This window comes from Pleurodeles waltl, chromosome 12 (genome assembly GCF_031143425.1).
Source record: "Pleurodeles waltl isolate 20211129_DDA chromosome 12, aPleWal1.hap1.20221129, whole genome shotgun sequence".
In the NCBI taxonomy this organism is placed as follows: Eukaryota; Metazoa; Chordata; class Amphibia; order Caudata; family Salamandridae; genus Pleurodeles; species Pleurodeles waltl.
In genome coordinates this window covers 492040647-492055537 of record NC_090451.1, presented here as the reverse complement: position 1 = coordinate 492055537, position 14891 = coordinate 492040647, and the positions used below count along the sequence as shown (strand labels likewise).

Genomic DNA, 14891 nt, shown 5'->3' with positions numbered 1-14891 from the left:
TAGCCACTCCAAGTCCACAAAGGGTTCAAAATTTCCAAAAAGTTATACAAACCATGTATCCAACACCAAAAATACAGGCAAAGACGGTATTACAACTCCTAGGCATGATGTCCTCATGCATAGCCATTGTCCCGAATGCAAGACTGCACATGAGGCCCTTACAACAGTGCCTAGCATCACAATGGTCACAAGCACAGGGTCACCTTCTAGATCTGGTGTTGATAGACCGCCAAACATACATCTCGCTTCTATGGTGGAACAGTATAAATTTAAACAAAAGGCGGCCTTTCCAAGACCCAGTGCCACAATACGTGATAACAACAGATGCTTCCATGACAGGGTGGGGAGCACACCTCAATCAACACAGCATCCAAGGACAATGGGACGTACATCAAACAAAGCTGCATATAAATCACCTAGAACTGCTAGCAGTTTTCCTAGCGTTAAAAGCATTTCAACCCACAAGAACATTCTTGTCAAAACAGACAACATGACAACAATGTATTATCTAAACAAACAGGGGGGGACACACTCGACACAGCTGTGCCTCCTGGCACAAAAAATATGGCAATGGGCAATTTACAACCACATTCGCCTAATAGCACAGTTTATTCCAGAGATCCAGAATCAACTTGCAGACAATCTCTCTCGAGATCACCAACAGGTCCACGAATGGGAAATTCACCCCCAAATTCTAAACACTTACTTCAAAATTTGGGGAACACCTCAAATAGACTTATTTGCAACAAAGGAGAACGCAAAATGCCAAAACTTCGCATCCAGATACCCACACAGGCAGTCCCAAGGCAATGCCCTATGGATGAACTGGTCAGGGATATTTGCGTACGCTTTTCCCCCTCTCCCTCTCCTTCCATATCTAGTAAACAAATTGAGTCAAAACAAACTCAAACTCATACTGATAGCACCAACATGGGCGAGGCAACCATGGTACACAACACTGCTAGACCTATCAGTAGTACCCCACGTCAAGTTACCCAACAGGCCAGATCTGTTAACACAACACAAACAACAGATCAGGCATCCAAACCCAGCATCGCCGAATCTAGCAATCTGGCTCCTGAAATCCTAGAATTCGGACACTTAAACCTCACCCAAGAATGTATGGAAGTCATAAAGCAAGCTAGAAGACCATCCACTAGACACTGCTATGCAAGCAAATGGAAAAGGTTTGTTTGCTACTGCCATAATAATCAAATTCAACCATTACACGCATCTCCAAAGGATGTAGTGGGTTACTTACTACACTTACAAAAATCAAACCTGGCCTTCTCTTAAATTAAAATACACCTCGCAGCAATATCTGCATACCTGCAGATTACCCATTCAACTTCACTATTTAGGATACCTGTCATTAAAGCGTTTATGGAAGGCCTCAAAAGAATTATACCACCAAGGACACCACCCGTTCCTTCATGGAACCTCAACATCGTCTTAACGAGACTCATGGGTCCACCTTTTGAACCCATGCATTCTTGCGAAATACAATTCCTAACCTGGAAAGTTGCATTTCTCATCGCCATCACATCTCTAAGAAGAGTAAGTGAAATTCAGGCGTTTACAATACAAGAACCTTATATCCAAATACACAAAAATAAGGTAGTCCTAAGAACCAATCCAAAATTTCTACCAAAGGTTATTTCACCGTTCCACTTAAATCAAACGGTAGAACTACCAGTGTTCTTCCCACAGCCAGACTCGGTAGCTGAAAGGGCACTACATACATTAGACATCAGAAGAGCACTAATGTACTACATTGACAGAACAAAACAAATCAGAAAAACAAAACAACTGTTTATTGCATTCCAAAAACCTCACACAGGAAACCCAATATCAAAACAGGGTATAGCCAGATGGATAGTTAAATGCATCCAAATCTGCTACCTTAAAGCCAAAAGGGAGCTGCCCATTACACCAAGGGCACACTCAACCCGAAAGAAAGGCGCTAGCATGGCCTTCCTAGGGAATATTCCAATGCACGAGATATGTAAGGCAGCCACATGGTCTATGCCTCACACATTTACTAAGCACTACTGTGTAGACGTGCTATCCGCACAACAAGCCACAGTAGGTCAAGCCGTACTAAGAACTCTATTTCAGACTACTTCCACTCCTACAGGCTGAGCCACCGCTTTTGGGGAGATAACTGCTTACTAGTCTATGCACAACATGTGTATCTGCAGCTACACATGCCATCGAACTGAAAATGTCACTTACCCAGTGTACATCTGTTCGTGGCATTAGTCGCTACAGATTCACATGTGCCCACCCGCCTCCCCGGGAGCCTGTAGCCGTTTGGAAGTTATCTTCAACTTTGTACATTTTGTAAATATATTACTTAAACCTTAACTGGTACATACTTATTCACTCCATTGCATGGGCACTATTACTAACACACACAACTCCTACCTCACCCTCTGCGGGGAAAACAATCGAAGATGGAGTCGACGCCCATGCGCAATGGAAGCAAAGGAAGAGGAGTCCCTCGGTCTCGTGACTCGAAAGACTTCTTCGAAGAAAAACAACTTGTAACACTCCGACCCAACACCAGATGGCGGGCTATGCACAACATGTGAATCTGCAGCGACTAATGCCACGAACAGATGTACACTTGGTAAGTGACATTTTCATTCCTTTACCTATTTTTTCTGAGCCGAGTTTAGGACCCAGAATTGAACTTTAATTTCCAACGTTTCTAGGCTGTAGCTTCTACCCGGTATGACCAGGATTTTCTATGCACTTAGTGGCAAAACGTTACCCATTGAATTGATGGTCTGGTTACCCCTAGCAAAACTGTCTAGGTAGAAACGAGGGCCTTAAACATGTCTACATCAATTCGTAAAAGGTCATAACTGTCCTGGAGGCCCAACAGACCTCAGCTAAATTCACTCGAATTGTCTTAATGGTTGACCTCAAGTTTGTCAAGCCAGCTTTGTTTGTCATGTCTTTTGAGCCCTGTAAACATTAAGAGCACTGTTCATTCTTTATCGTTATCAGTTTACAAATGAGATCCCACCTGTCATGGCATTAGGTTACATTGTATTGGTGTTCACACCTTAGTTTCTCATCAGAATATAATTTCTCCTTTTTTGTAATGGTTCTAATCATATGTTTATTTGCAGCACGCTTCTACGTTTAGCTGAAGTTCTCTGGTGTTCCAATATACCATTCTTAGTTTGTCGGACCTATGGCTTGGTTGGATACATGAGGATTGTAGTGAAAGAACATACTGGTAAGGAACTCTTTTCTGATTAAATGTAACATGATTTTACTGGTTGTCATGTCTCCTGAGATCCCTGCTCTCCTCAGTCTGGACCAGTACTTAATTTGTAAATAACAAGGTGCTGGTGCTCACAGTTCTCTTAAACACTCGGCTGCTGTATTTAAATATGCGAACACGGAATACTGAGGCGGCGTAATCCTGAAGCCACCTTGGGCCTCTTCAATCCATATAAAGCCACTCCCCGCCCCTTCAGCTCACTCTGGCAGCTTTCTACTTTCTCCCTTTGTGATGCTTTTTCGTTTTTCCCTTCCTCTGTCTTTCCCATATATGTCTTTTGCTCGCAGCGAATGCTTGAGGCAGAAGAATGAGCCTGGCCCTCAAAAATAAGTGCCGGTGCTCAGCCCTGGAAACATCAAGCACAAATTAAGCACCAAACTCAACATAGTCAAAGATGCATACAAGTTGTTGCTTACCTTAGTTGCTTGTTCCCCCGGCCCCCATGCGCTGTTTTTTTTTTTTTTTTTTTTACACATTGCAGAGCAGCGCTGTCTGTTGTGCAACATGGCTGAAAGGAAAAAAATACTATGACCTTATCAATGCTGCTTGTGTCTGCTTATTTTTTTAAATATACTTTAAGGCATGTTGCACAGCAGCTCATGCAGCTGTGCAAATTGTCTAAAAACATTGACAAAACCAATAAACAAACCCATAGGCAAAAGCTATTGGCTTTGCCAATGCTTTTTAACTTTTTTTTGTTTCAAATAAGGGTGCCTCTTTTACTTTTTAACAGTAACTGAATAAGAACTCTGATTACAACCATTTTTATTTTTATTTTAGGGGCACTTGACCTCATTGCAACATTGACTACCTCAGTAGCTGGCCATGTAAATGTGCCATCCAACAATATCTATTTCAGATATTTTAATGTCTTTTATAAAGTGAGTGCCCCGCAGGTCTGTGATAATTACTAAAATCCTTAATGGTGTAATGGGGAAAGTGCAAAAGAAGGACTAAAAGGTACAACTATTCTGGATGTTATGTTTGAATAAATATTGTCAGATTGGAGAGAGGTGCTATTTGAATTTTGTTGTGCATACTAGCTTAACGGGAACCATTATGTTTTGTGCAAGTACTTTGTTGATGTAATGTTGTAAAGTAGCTACAGCTGTTAGCTGGTTGTATTTTAAAAATCTGAATAATCTAAGTCAAAAGTATTGTCTGCTTTAAAAGTTATAGAATCGCATCCAGATAATGCACTGGAAGATTTGAGATTAGACCATCCATTTCCAGAGCTAGATGACCATCTGCAACATTTTAGTTTGGATCATATGGAGAGAAAGGTACATCTAAATTTTATGTTCGCTGGTATTTTCTTCAATTAAATTGGGGTGATCTACATTTACACTACTAAGAAATCATTTTTGTACCCTGTCCCATCTTCAGCCAGTTCACTTTCATTTGTATCTAGTCAATTCAATGTTTAAAGTATTTATGCTTTGGGGAATGAGTTGTCTACTATTTCTTAACGCAGTGATGGGGTGGTATAAGTGTACTTGAAAATACAAGTTGTAATGTTGTGTTCGGTGGCATGTGTAGCTGCAGATACACATGTTGTGCATAGTCCGCCGTCTGGTGTTGGGTCGGAGTGTTACAAGTTGTTTTTCTTCGAAGAAGTCTTTTCGAGTCACGAGACCGAGGGACGACACCTCCTTTGTTCCATTGCGCATGGGCGTCGACTCCATGTTAGATTGTTTTTCTTCCGCCATCGGGTTCGGACGTGTTCCTTTTCGCTCTGGGTTTCGGGACGGAAAGATAGTCATAACTTCGGAAAACTACGTCGGTATTGTTTCGTTCGGTATTGGGTTAGAATAGAATCGACACCGAATCGGGAAGAGCTCCCGTAGCCCTCCGGGGTAATTTCGATCCCCCGTCGGGGCCTGGTCGGCCCGACCGCATGTAAGATTGACACTGATGGAACGGGCCCCGTTCCGATTCTGTCCTAAATGCCACAATAAATTTCCATATACAGACCAACATTTGGTCTGTAACTTGTGCCTGTCGCCCGAGCACAAGGAAGAGACGTGTGAGGCCTGTCGTGCGTTTCGGTCCCGAAAAACGCTCCTTGACCGGCGAGCCAGAAGATTACAGATGGCGGCCACGCCGACAGGACAACGAGGGCTCGAGGAACAAGGAGAAGAAGAGGAAGCCTTCTCCATTCATGAATCGGACTCGGACGAATTCGACGTCGAAGAAACCGTGAGTAAGACGTCGAAGCAAGCACCACACAAGAAAACAGACAAGGCCCAGGGGATGCCACTGCCAACAGGCCATGGCTCAACCCATAAAGTAGGTGACCGACCATCGGCACCGAAAAAGGCCGAACCGGTGCCGAGATCGTCCGACTCGGGTCGAGACACAGGCACGCAGCAATCTCGGGACCGAGACACTGCTGCCGAAAAAGATCGACGCCGAGACAGTGGAACCGAAGCTGCTCGACGCAGAGACAGCGGCACCGAGGAGGATCGACTCCGAGAAGACTCGACTCCGAAAAAGAGTAAATTCTCCTCGGAGCCGAAAACAAGCAAAGACACAGTTTCGGTGCCAAAACGACTGGCAACCGAACCGACTGCCAGCTCGTATTCAGAGGAACAATCACTGTCCTCTCAAATGCGCAAGCACAGATTTGAGGAAGAGTTGCAGACCACTGACGTGGACCACACACAAAAGCGGATCTTCTTACAAAGTGGGACAGGGAAAATCGGCACCCTTCCCCCAATCAGGAGAAAAAGGAGACTCGAGTTCCAAACACCACAAACAAAAGTGGGTAAAAAGGTAACCCCGCCACCCTCTCCTCCACCTGTAACTCATGTATCACCGGCACAGACTCCGTCACATTCACCGGCTCATACCACCATGAGCCAAGATGACCAAGACGCTTGGGACCTATACGACGCCCCAGTATCAGACAATAGTCCTGAGTCGAACCCTACCAAGCCCCCACCACCTGAGGACAGCACAGCGTATGCACAGGTGGTAGCTAGGGCAGCAGAGTTCCATAACGTGTTGTTACACGCAGAACCTGTCGAGGATGACTTCCTTTTCAACACCCTCTCTTCCACCCATAGCACCTACCAAAGCCTGCCTATGCTTCCAGGAATGCTAAGGCACGCAAAGCAGATCTTCAAAGAACCTGTCAAGAGTAGAGCGATAACTGCAAGGGTGGAGAAAAAATATAAAGCACCGCCCACGGACCCTACTTTTATCACCTCACAGCTGCCACCAGATTCAGTCGTGGTAGGGGCAGCTCGCAAGAGAGCCAACTCGCACACATCAGGCGAGGCACCACCTCCGGATAAGGAGAGCCGCAAGTTCGACGCGGCTGGGAAAAGGGTCGCAGTACAAGCTGCAAACCAGTGGCGCATCGCCAACTCTCAGGCGCTCCTAGCGCGATATGATAGAGCCCATTGGGACGAGATGCAGCATCTCATCGAGCATCTACCCAAGGAATTTCAGAAACGGGCAAAACAAGTGGTTGAGGAGGGACAAAACATCTCCAATAACCAAATACGATCCTCTATGGACGCAGCGGACACAGCTGCAAGAACAATAAATACCGCAGTAACCATAAGAAGGCACGCATGGTTGCGCAAATCTGGCTTTAAACCGGAAATACAGCAAGCGGTGCTCAATATGCCGTTCAATGAACAACAATTGTTTGGACCCGAAGTCGACACGGCAATTGAGAAATTGAAAAAGGACACTGACACAGCCAAGGCCATGGGCGCACTCTATTCCCCGCAGGGCAGAGGCACTTTCAGCACCTTCAGCAAAACAACCTTAAGAGGGGGGTTTCGGGGTCAAGCCACACAAGCCAGCACCTCACAGTCAACACCGGCTACATACCAGGGACAGTACCAAAGGGGAGGCTTTCGGGGCCAGTACAGAGGAGGACAATTCCCTAGAAACCGGGGAAAATTTCAAAGTCCAAAAATCCCTCCAACCAAACAGTGACTCACAAGTCACTCAACCCCTTCACACAACACCAGTGGGGGGAAGACTAAGTCAGTTTTACAAATCTTGGGAGGAGATAACAACAGACACTTGGGTCTTAGCAATTATCCGACATGGTTATTGCATAGAATTTCTCCAACTCCCTCCAGATGTCCCACCAAAAACACGGAATATGTCAAAACAACATCTAGACCTTCTAGAACTAGAAGTTCAAGCATTACTGCAAAAGGACGCAATAGAATTGGCACCATGTACACAAAAAAAACACGGGAGTTTACTCACTGTACTTTCTAATACCAAAAAAGGACGAAACACTGAGACCGATCCTAGATCTCAGAACACTAAACACCTACATCAAATCAGACCACTTTCACATGGTCACGCTACAAGACGTGCTACCACTGCTAAAGCAACAAGACTACATGACAACCTTAGATCTAAAGGACGCGTATTTCCACATACCGATACATCCCTCGCACAGGAAATACCTAAGGTTCGTATTCAAAGGAATACATTACCAATTCAAAGTGTTGCCGTTCGGTATAACAACCGCACCAAGAGTATTTACAAAATGCCTGGCAGTAGTAGCTGCACACATCAGAAGGCAGCAAATACACGTATTCCCGTACCTAGACGATTGGCTAATCAAAACCAACTCCCTAACAAAGTGTTCACACCACACGGATTATGTCATACAAACCCTCTACAAACTCGGTTTCTCCATCAACTATACAAAATCTCACATTCTGCCGTGCAAAACACAGCAATACTTAGGAGCAATAATCAACACAACGAAGGGAATAGCCACTCCAAGTCCACAAAGGGTTCAAAATGTTCACAAGGTTATACAAGCCATGTATCCAACACAAAAAATACAGGCAAAGATGGTATTAAAACTCCTAGGCATGATGTCCTCATGCATAGCCATTGTCCCAAACGCAAGACTGCACATGAGGCCCTTACAACAGTGCCTAGCATCACAATGGTCACATGCACAGGGTCACCTTCTAGATCTGGTGTTGATAGACCGCCAAACATACATCTCGCTTCTATGGTGGAACAGTATAAATTTAAACAAAGGGCTGCCTTTCCAAGACCCAGTGCCACAATACGTGATAACAGATGCTTCCATGACAGGGTGGGGAGCACACCTCAGTCAACACACCATCCAAGGACAATGGGACGTATATCAAACAAAGCTGCATATAAATCACCTCGAATTGTTAGCAGTATTTCTAGCGTTGAAAGCATTTCAACCCATCATAACCCACTAATACATTCTTGTCAAATCAGACAACATGATAACAATGTATTATCTAAACAAACAAGGGGGAACACACTCGACACAGCTGTGCCTCCTGGCACAAAAGATATGACAATGGGCAATTCACAACCACATTCGCCTAATAGCACAATTTATCCCAGGGATCCAAAATCAACTAGCAGACAATCTCTCTCGGGATCACCAACAGGTCCACGAATGGGAGATTCACCCCCACATTCTAAACACTTACTTCAAGATTTGGGGAACACCTCAAATAGACCTATTTGCAACAAAAGAGAACGCAAAATGCCAAAACTTCGCATCCAGGTACCCACACAGGCAGTCTCAAGGCAATGCTCTATGGATGAACTGGTCAGGGATATTTGCGTACGCTTTTCCCCCTCTCCCTCTCCTTCCATATCTAGTAAACAAATTGAGTCAAAACAAACTCAAACTCATACTAGTAGCACCAACATGGGCAAGACAACCTTAGTACACAACACTACTAGACCTGTAGTAGTACCCCATGTCAAGTTACCCAACAGGCCAGATCTGTTAACACAACACAAACAACAGATCAGGCAATCAAACCCAGCATCGCTGAATCTAGCAATCTGGCTCCTGAGATCCTAGAATTCGGACATTTAAACCTCACCCAAGAATGTATGGAAGTCATAAAACAAGCTAGAAGACCATCCACTAGACACTGCTACGCAAGCAAATGGAAAAGATTTGTTTGCTACTGCCATAATAAGCAAGTTCACCCATTACATGCATCTCCAAAGGATATAGTGGGATACTTACTACATTTACAGAAATCAAATCTAGCCTTCTCTTCCATAAAAATACACCTCGCAGCAATATCTGCATACCTGCAGATTACCCATTCAACTTCACTATTTAGGATACCTGTCATTAAAGCGTTTATGGAAGGCCTAAAAAGAATTATACCACCAAGAACACCACCTGTTCCTTCATGGAACCTCAACATCGTCTTAACAAGACTCATGAGCCCACCTTTTGAACCCATGCACTCTTGCCAAATGCAATTCTTAACGTGGAAAGTTGCATTTCTCATTGCCATCACATCTCTAAGAAGAGTAAGTGAAATTCAGGCGTTTACTATACAAGAACCTTTTATTCAAATACACAAAAATAAGGTAGTCCTAAGAACCAATCCTAAATTTTTACCAAAAGTTATTTCACCATTCCACTTAAATCAAACGGTAGAACTACCAGTGTTCTTCCCACAGCCAGACTCAGTAGCTGAAAGGGCACTACATACATTAGACATCAGAAGAGCCATAATGTACTACATTGACAGAACAAAAGAAATTAGGAAAACAAAACAACTGTTTATTGCATTTCAAAAACCTCATACAGGAAACCCAATATCAAAACAGGGTATAGCCAGATGGATAGTTAAGTGCATCCAAACCTGCTACCTCAAAGCAAAGAGAGAGCTGCCCATTACACCAAGGGCACATTCAAACAGAAAGAAAGGCGCTACCATGGCCTTCCTAGGAAACATTCCAATGAACGAGATATGTAAGGCAGCCACATGGTCTACGCCTCACACGTTTACTAAGCACTACTGTGTAGACGTGCTATCCGCACAACAAGCCACAGTAGGTCAAGCCGTACTAAGAACTTTATTTCAGACTACTTCCACTCCTACAGGCTGAGCCACCGCTTTTGGGGAGATAACTGCTTACTAGTCTATGCACAACATGTGTATCTGCAGCTACACATGCCACCGAACTGAAAATGTCACTTACCCAGTGTACATCTGTTCGTGGCATTAGTCGCTGCAGATTCACATGTGCCCACCCGCCTCCCCGGGAGCCTGTAGCCGTTTGGAAGTTATCTTCAACATTTGTATATTTGTAAATATATTACTTAAACCTTATTTGGTACATACTTATTCACTCCATTGCATGGGCACTATTACTAACATACACAACTCCTACCTCACCCTCTGCGGGGAAAACAATCTAACATGGAGTCGACGCCCATGCGCAATGGAACAAAGGAGGAGGAGTCCCTCGGTCTCGTGACTCGAAAAGACTTCTTCGAAGAAAAACAACTTGTAACACTCCGACCCAACACCAGACGGCGGACTATGCACAACATGTGAATCTGCAGCGACTAATGCCACGAACAGATGTACACTGGGTAAGTGACATTTTCATTTTCTACCCTCTGCACTGCCCTCGACGTATGTATTAGAGAGGTGTGTGTAATTATGGTTAAAATCGGAAAAATTATGTGAAATTAATGGTAAGTACGCAAAATGCAATTCTACATTTTAGTGGTAAATGTGTCCCCATTAGTTTATGACGTGAATTCACATTTCTTGCTAAACAAAAGTGCAAAAACCCCCAATTACTGTGAACAGCTGGTTGCGTTCTGATTATTCCTGCGCTATAATTTTGCTGTGAATGGTGGTGTTATTACATGCCGTAATTTCAGGAATTTTACGTGATTAGCTAATTCACCATTTTTTTTTTTTTTTTTACATTTTGCCTAGACTTTGAACATTCATGTCATTAAAAAGGTGTCACTAGGATGTTTATGATATGTTTGTGTACATCAGTAAAAGAATCGGGCCCCCAGCGCACTACTTTTGTAATGTGTCATACTTTCACTGCTTGTAAAAGAGGTTGTAAATAAAGTATCTGTCCACACAACAGTTTGTTGTGTGAATGGAGATTGGGGGCGTCCGTCCATTTTTTAGGGTCGAGCCTGCGTTGCATGTGCTCGCGCATGCCTATGCAGGGAGACCCTTTTGTATTTATAAAAGGGCTCGGAGCCCTGTCAACTTCACATCAGTGCTTTTTATTGGTTCGTGGGCTTCCCTAATAAAATCTGCTTGCTTTCATTAGTCGAAGGCACCCATATGTCATGCCTTTTCCGGTGGCAAGCCCTCCTCGAGCGCAGCGACCAAGTACAGAAAACATGCGAGGCTCGCTGTTTTCCATCTGGCTTGTGGACTTTTTTTTTCTCTAGTTTAGAGCGCGATCTCGCTTGGCAGAAGTCGAGCGCTTTACATAATTGATTTCACTTTTTCGGGTTATGTACATAAATGCACTTTTGCCCGATAGTTGAAAAGTCGGGTTAAGAGTTTACAACGCGATCAGCTCTAACATGAGCAAACGCGAGACCCGTCGCATTGTAAATGCTTGTTTTGTCTTGAGGTTTTAACAAATGGAAGTGAAAGCAGTCTTTCAAAATGATAACTCTAGTAAAAGGATTGGTCCTTTTAAATATATGTAAATTGATGCACCTCGAATTGTAGATCCCGGCCCCTTGGCACCCGTACTAAGTAACTTTTAAATTTGGCTGAAAGTGCGCATTTCTGCGAAGTGATTTTTAAATAGCTGCTGAATTTTATAGGCTGTTCTTAAAAAAAAAAAAAACTGTCCTGCATTTTATTTTGGTTTGGGGTCTGCGTTGGGTGGGTGAGTGTTTCACCTTTTGCTTTCTTTTCAGCACCCTCCGTTCCGCCGCAGCCTGATTGGCTCGTTGATCGAAGGGGGTGCTGGCACGTGCACTTTATTCTGGCATGCCTGAGTTGGAGACCACCTTTTTATTAGGTCAGCAGCCTAGTTGTTTTGGCTGTCCTCCTTTCGGCATCCTTCATAAGGTTTACGGCAGGGCGGATGAGCCGCTGGCGTGCCAAAGGCAAGCCTATCTGAACCCATCCCCAGCTGGACGGTGCCAGGGAAACAACTTTTAGATCTTCGTAATCACTCTGTAGTCTGCCACTATACCATGGATGTCTTGCACACTTAATGACGAGCATTGTTCTAGCTGTAATTTCCATTTTGTCACCAACTTGGATACCATGTCCCCTGGCTCATGAGTAGGGCCCACCTGCCCAGCTCCTTTATTTCAAAAGCAGTTTCATTGTGCCTTGCTGAATATGCACTCATTAATTAAACAGACTTTTGAGACCCATGAGCTGATTCTGGCACTGGCCCTAGACTGTCCTTTTATTACTGAAACTTGGGAAAGGGAGGACTCTGGCCTGATCTGGTTGATGTTTTTCCACCTGGCTATACAATTTCTAGACAGGATGATCAGGGCTGACTCAGAGGTGGCCTAGTGATCATAGCCAGCGAGGAGCTGGGTTGTACTCTTGCTCCATAACTTCAAATATCACATATGGTACAGAGGATGCTTTCTTTAGATTGTAAGTCTCAGCTAAGGATACCTTCTCAGGCATCCTTGTCTATCTTCCTCCAACTCGAGGGCTACCTTCTTGGTATTTTGGAAAGCAAACCCCACCTTGGTTACAAAATTCCACAATATTAGGTGACTTTAGCTTTCACTTTGATGATCTCCTCTGTAAGGATACTGTTTTCTTCTTAGAACTAATGTCCAGCTTAGAGCTGTCCCAGAGGGTTGACACAGCCACTCGCTACTTTGGATGGTATTTTTCTAACAACTAGAACTTGATAATTAATAGAATTCACTTGCTTATCTGGATGGGCCATATTGCCATCACTTTTAGCACCCCTTCTTCTCACCTTCTCATCCAGAGTGTGTCGGGACCCCCCGCAGATTGAAACCTGTAGGAATATAAATAAAATTACTTCAATCAACTTGGAAGACGCACTCAACTCTTCCAAAACTGGTGTGATTGGCTCTCTAGCCTACTCTACTGAAGGCTTTCACACTTGGGTTACATAAGCTTTGGACAATATTGCCCCACTCAGGGCTAAAAATAATTAATGAGACACAAACCCACTGTGCCCTGGTTCTCGGCGGAACTTGGAACACTGAGACATGAATGTCGCAGACAGGAACGTAGGTGAAGTATTACTTCTGACCCAGAGGCTCAGTGTATCGAAAAAGATAACACAAGGCCCTGTTGCTGCAATACAGATTATTGATTAAATCGGCCAACGTTTCCTTTTTCACTGAACATTGAAAAGATCAAGGAGGTGGCTAATTCCTCAAAACAACTCTTTAACATAGTTAAAGATTTATCTACCCGCCATCTCTGAACCAGGTATCATTTTCCCAAACCTTTTGTGATGGAATGGCGCTCTATTTTCAGAACAAAATTCTGGACATTTACTCCTCATTTGAGCTCACCCAGGATGGCGGTAGTTTGTCTGATGGAGTGTTCTCTGACTATTACACCAATCAACTCCTGGGATTCTCCTCTATATCACTGCAGCAAAAATAGGGAGATCCTGTTAAGTGTGAAATCGGACGCCCTACGGATCCATTCTATGTAAAAAGTTTCCATCTGGCATTAGAACCAACTGCTGACTTTTTGCAAAACATGTTTGCTCACATATTGCAATATGGAATCTTTCCTACTCCATGGAAATAAGCTATAGTGACCTAATTACTGAAAAAACCTAAGGCCATTCCAGAAGATTTTAAAAGCTTTCGTCCCATCTCACTACTCCTGTTGCCAGCTAAGATCAAGGAGAAATTCATTAACCAGGAACTTTTGAAATTAATTGAAGCACTTAACATTTTGGATCCCTTGCAAAATGGCTTTAGGACTGGCCATAGTAAAAATCCGCTCTTGTGGTGGTACCTTATACTATTCGCTTCCAGGTTAATCAAGTGCGTGGTGCTGCTGTTCTGCTGCTGCTTGATCTGTCAGCAGCATTTGATACAGTCTGGCTGGCGAGGATGATCCAGCGGCTGCAGGAGATTGTGATATTAAGGGTTCGGCTCTCCATCTTCTCTCCTCCTTCCTTACGAACAGAGTTCAGACGGTTAGGTGTGGTGATTTCAAGGAGAAGGCCTTTAGCCTCCCTTGTGGGGCTCTTCAGGGATCAGCTCTTAGACCTGTTCTTTTTAATGTGAATGTTGCTCCTCTGGCGGCTCTGGTGTGTTTGTTTGGATTTAATGTGCTGTTGTACGCCCTACGATACTCAAATCATCGTATTCATTTCCAGTGATCAGACCCGGGTTGCTGGAAAATTCAATCAATGCATGTCCAACATTAACAAATGGATGAAGGATAACAACCTTAAACTTGATGCTGTCAAAACAAAGGTTCTGGTCTTCGGCGCCCAGGAATAAGTCTGGTCTGATAACCTAGTGGCTGAGTGAGTGCGAGTCTCTTCCTTCCCTGGTCAAGTCGGCCAAAAACCTGGGTGTCGTATTTGACAACACTCTCAGTTTTGAGACTCAGGTCAGTGGTATGACTAGCACCTGCATCCTGATTATTAAAATTCTGAGAAAGATTTTCCCATTCACCCCAGAGAATCTGAGCCAGGTGGTCACAGTACCACTGATTACTTTACGCTTGGACTATTGTAATTCCCTTTATCTCAGTATAAGCAAGTCCTGTATCAACAAACTTCAGGTTGTTCAGAATGCGGCCGCCTGTCTCATTCTAAA

At 43.9% G+C, this 14891-nt stretch overlaps 1 protein-coding gene across 1 annotated transcript in view; it reads left to right on the top strand.

Moving 5' to 3' along the window:
* Nucleotides 1–14891, top strand: part of NAE1 (NEDD8 activating enzyme E1 subunit 1) — a 308399-nt gene that overhangs the window by 70623 nt on the left and 222885 nt on the right. The window contains exons 7-8 of the mRNA XM_069217198.1: nt 3141–3250; nt 4472–4581. Coding sequence (XP_069073299.1) covers nt 3141–3250; nt 4472–4581 — 220 coding nt within the window. The remainder of the gene's footprint in view (nt 1–3140; nt 3251–4471; nt 4582–14891) is intronic.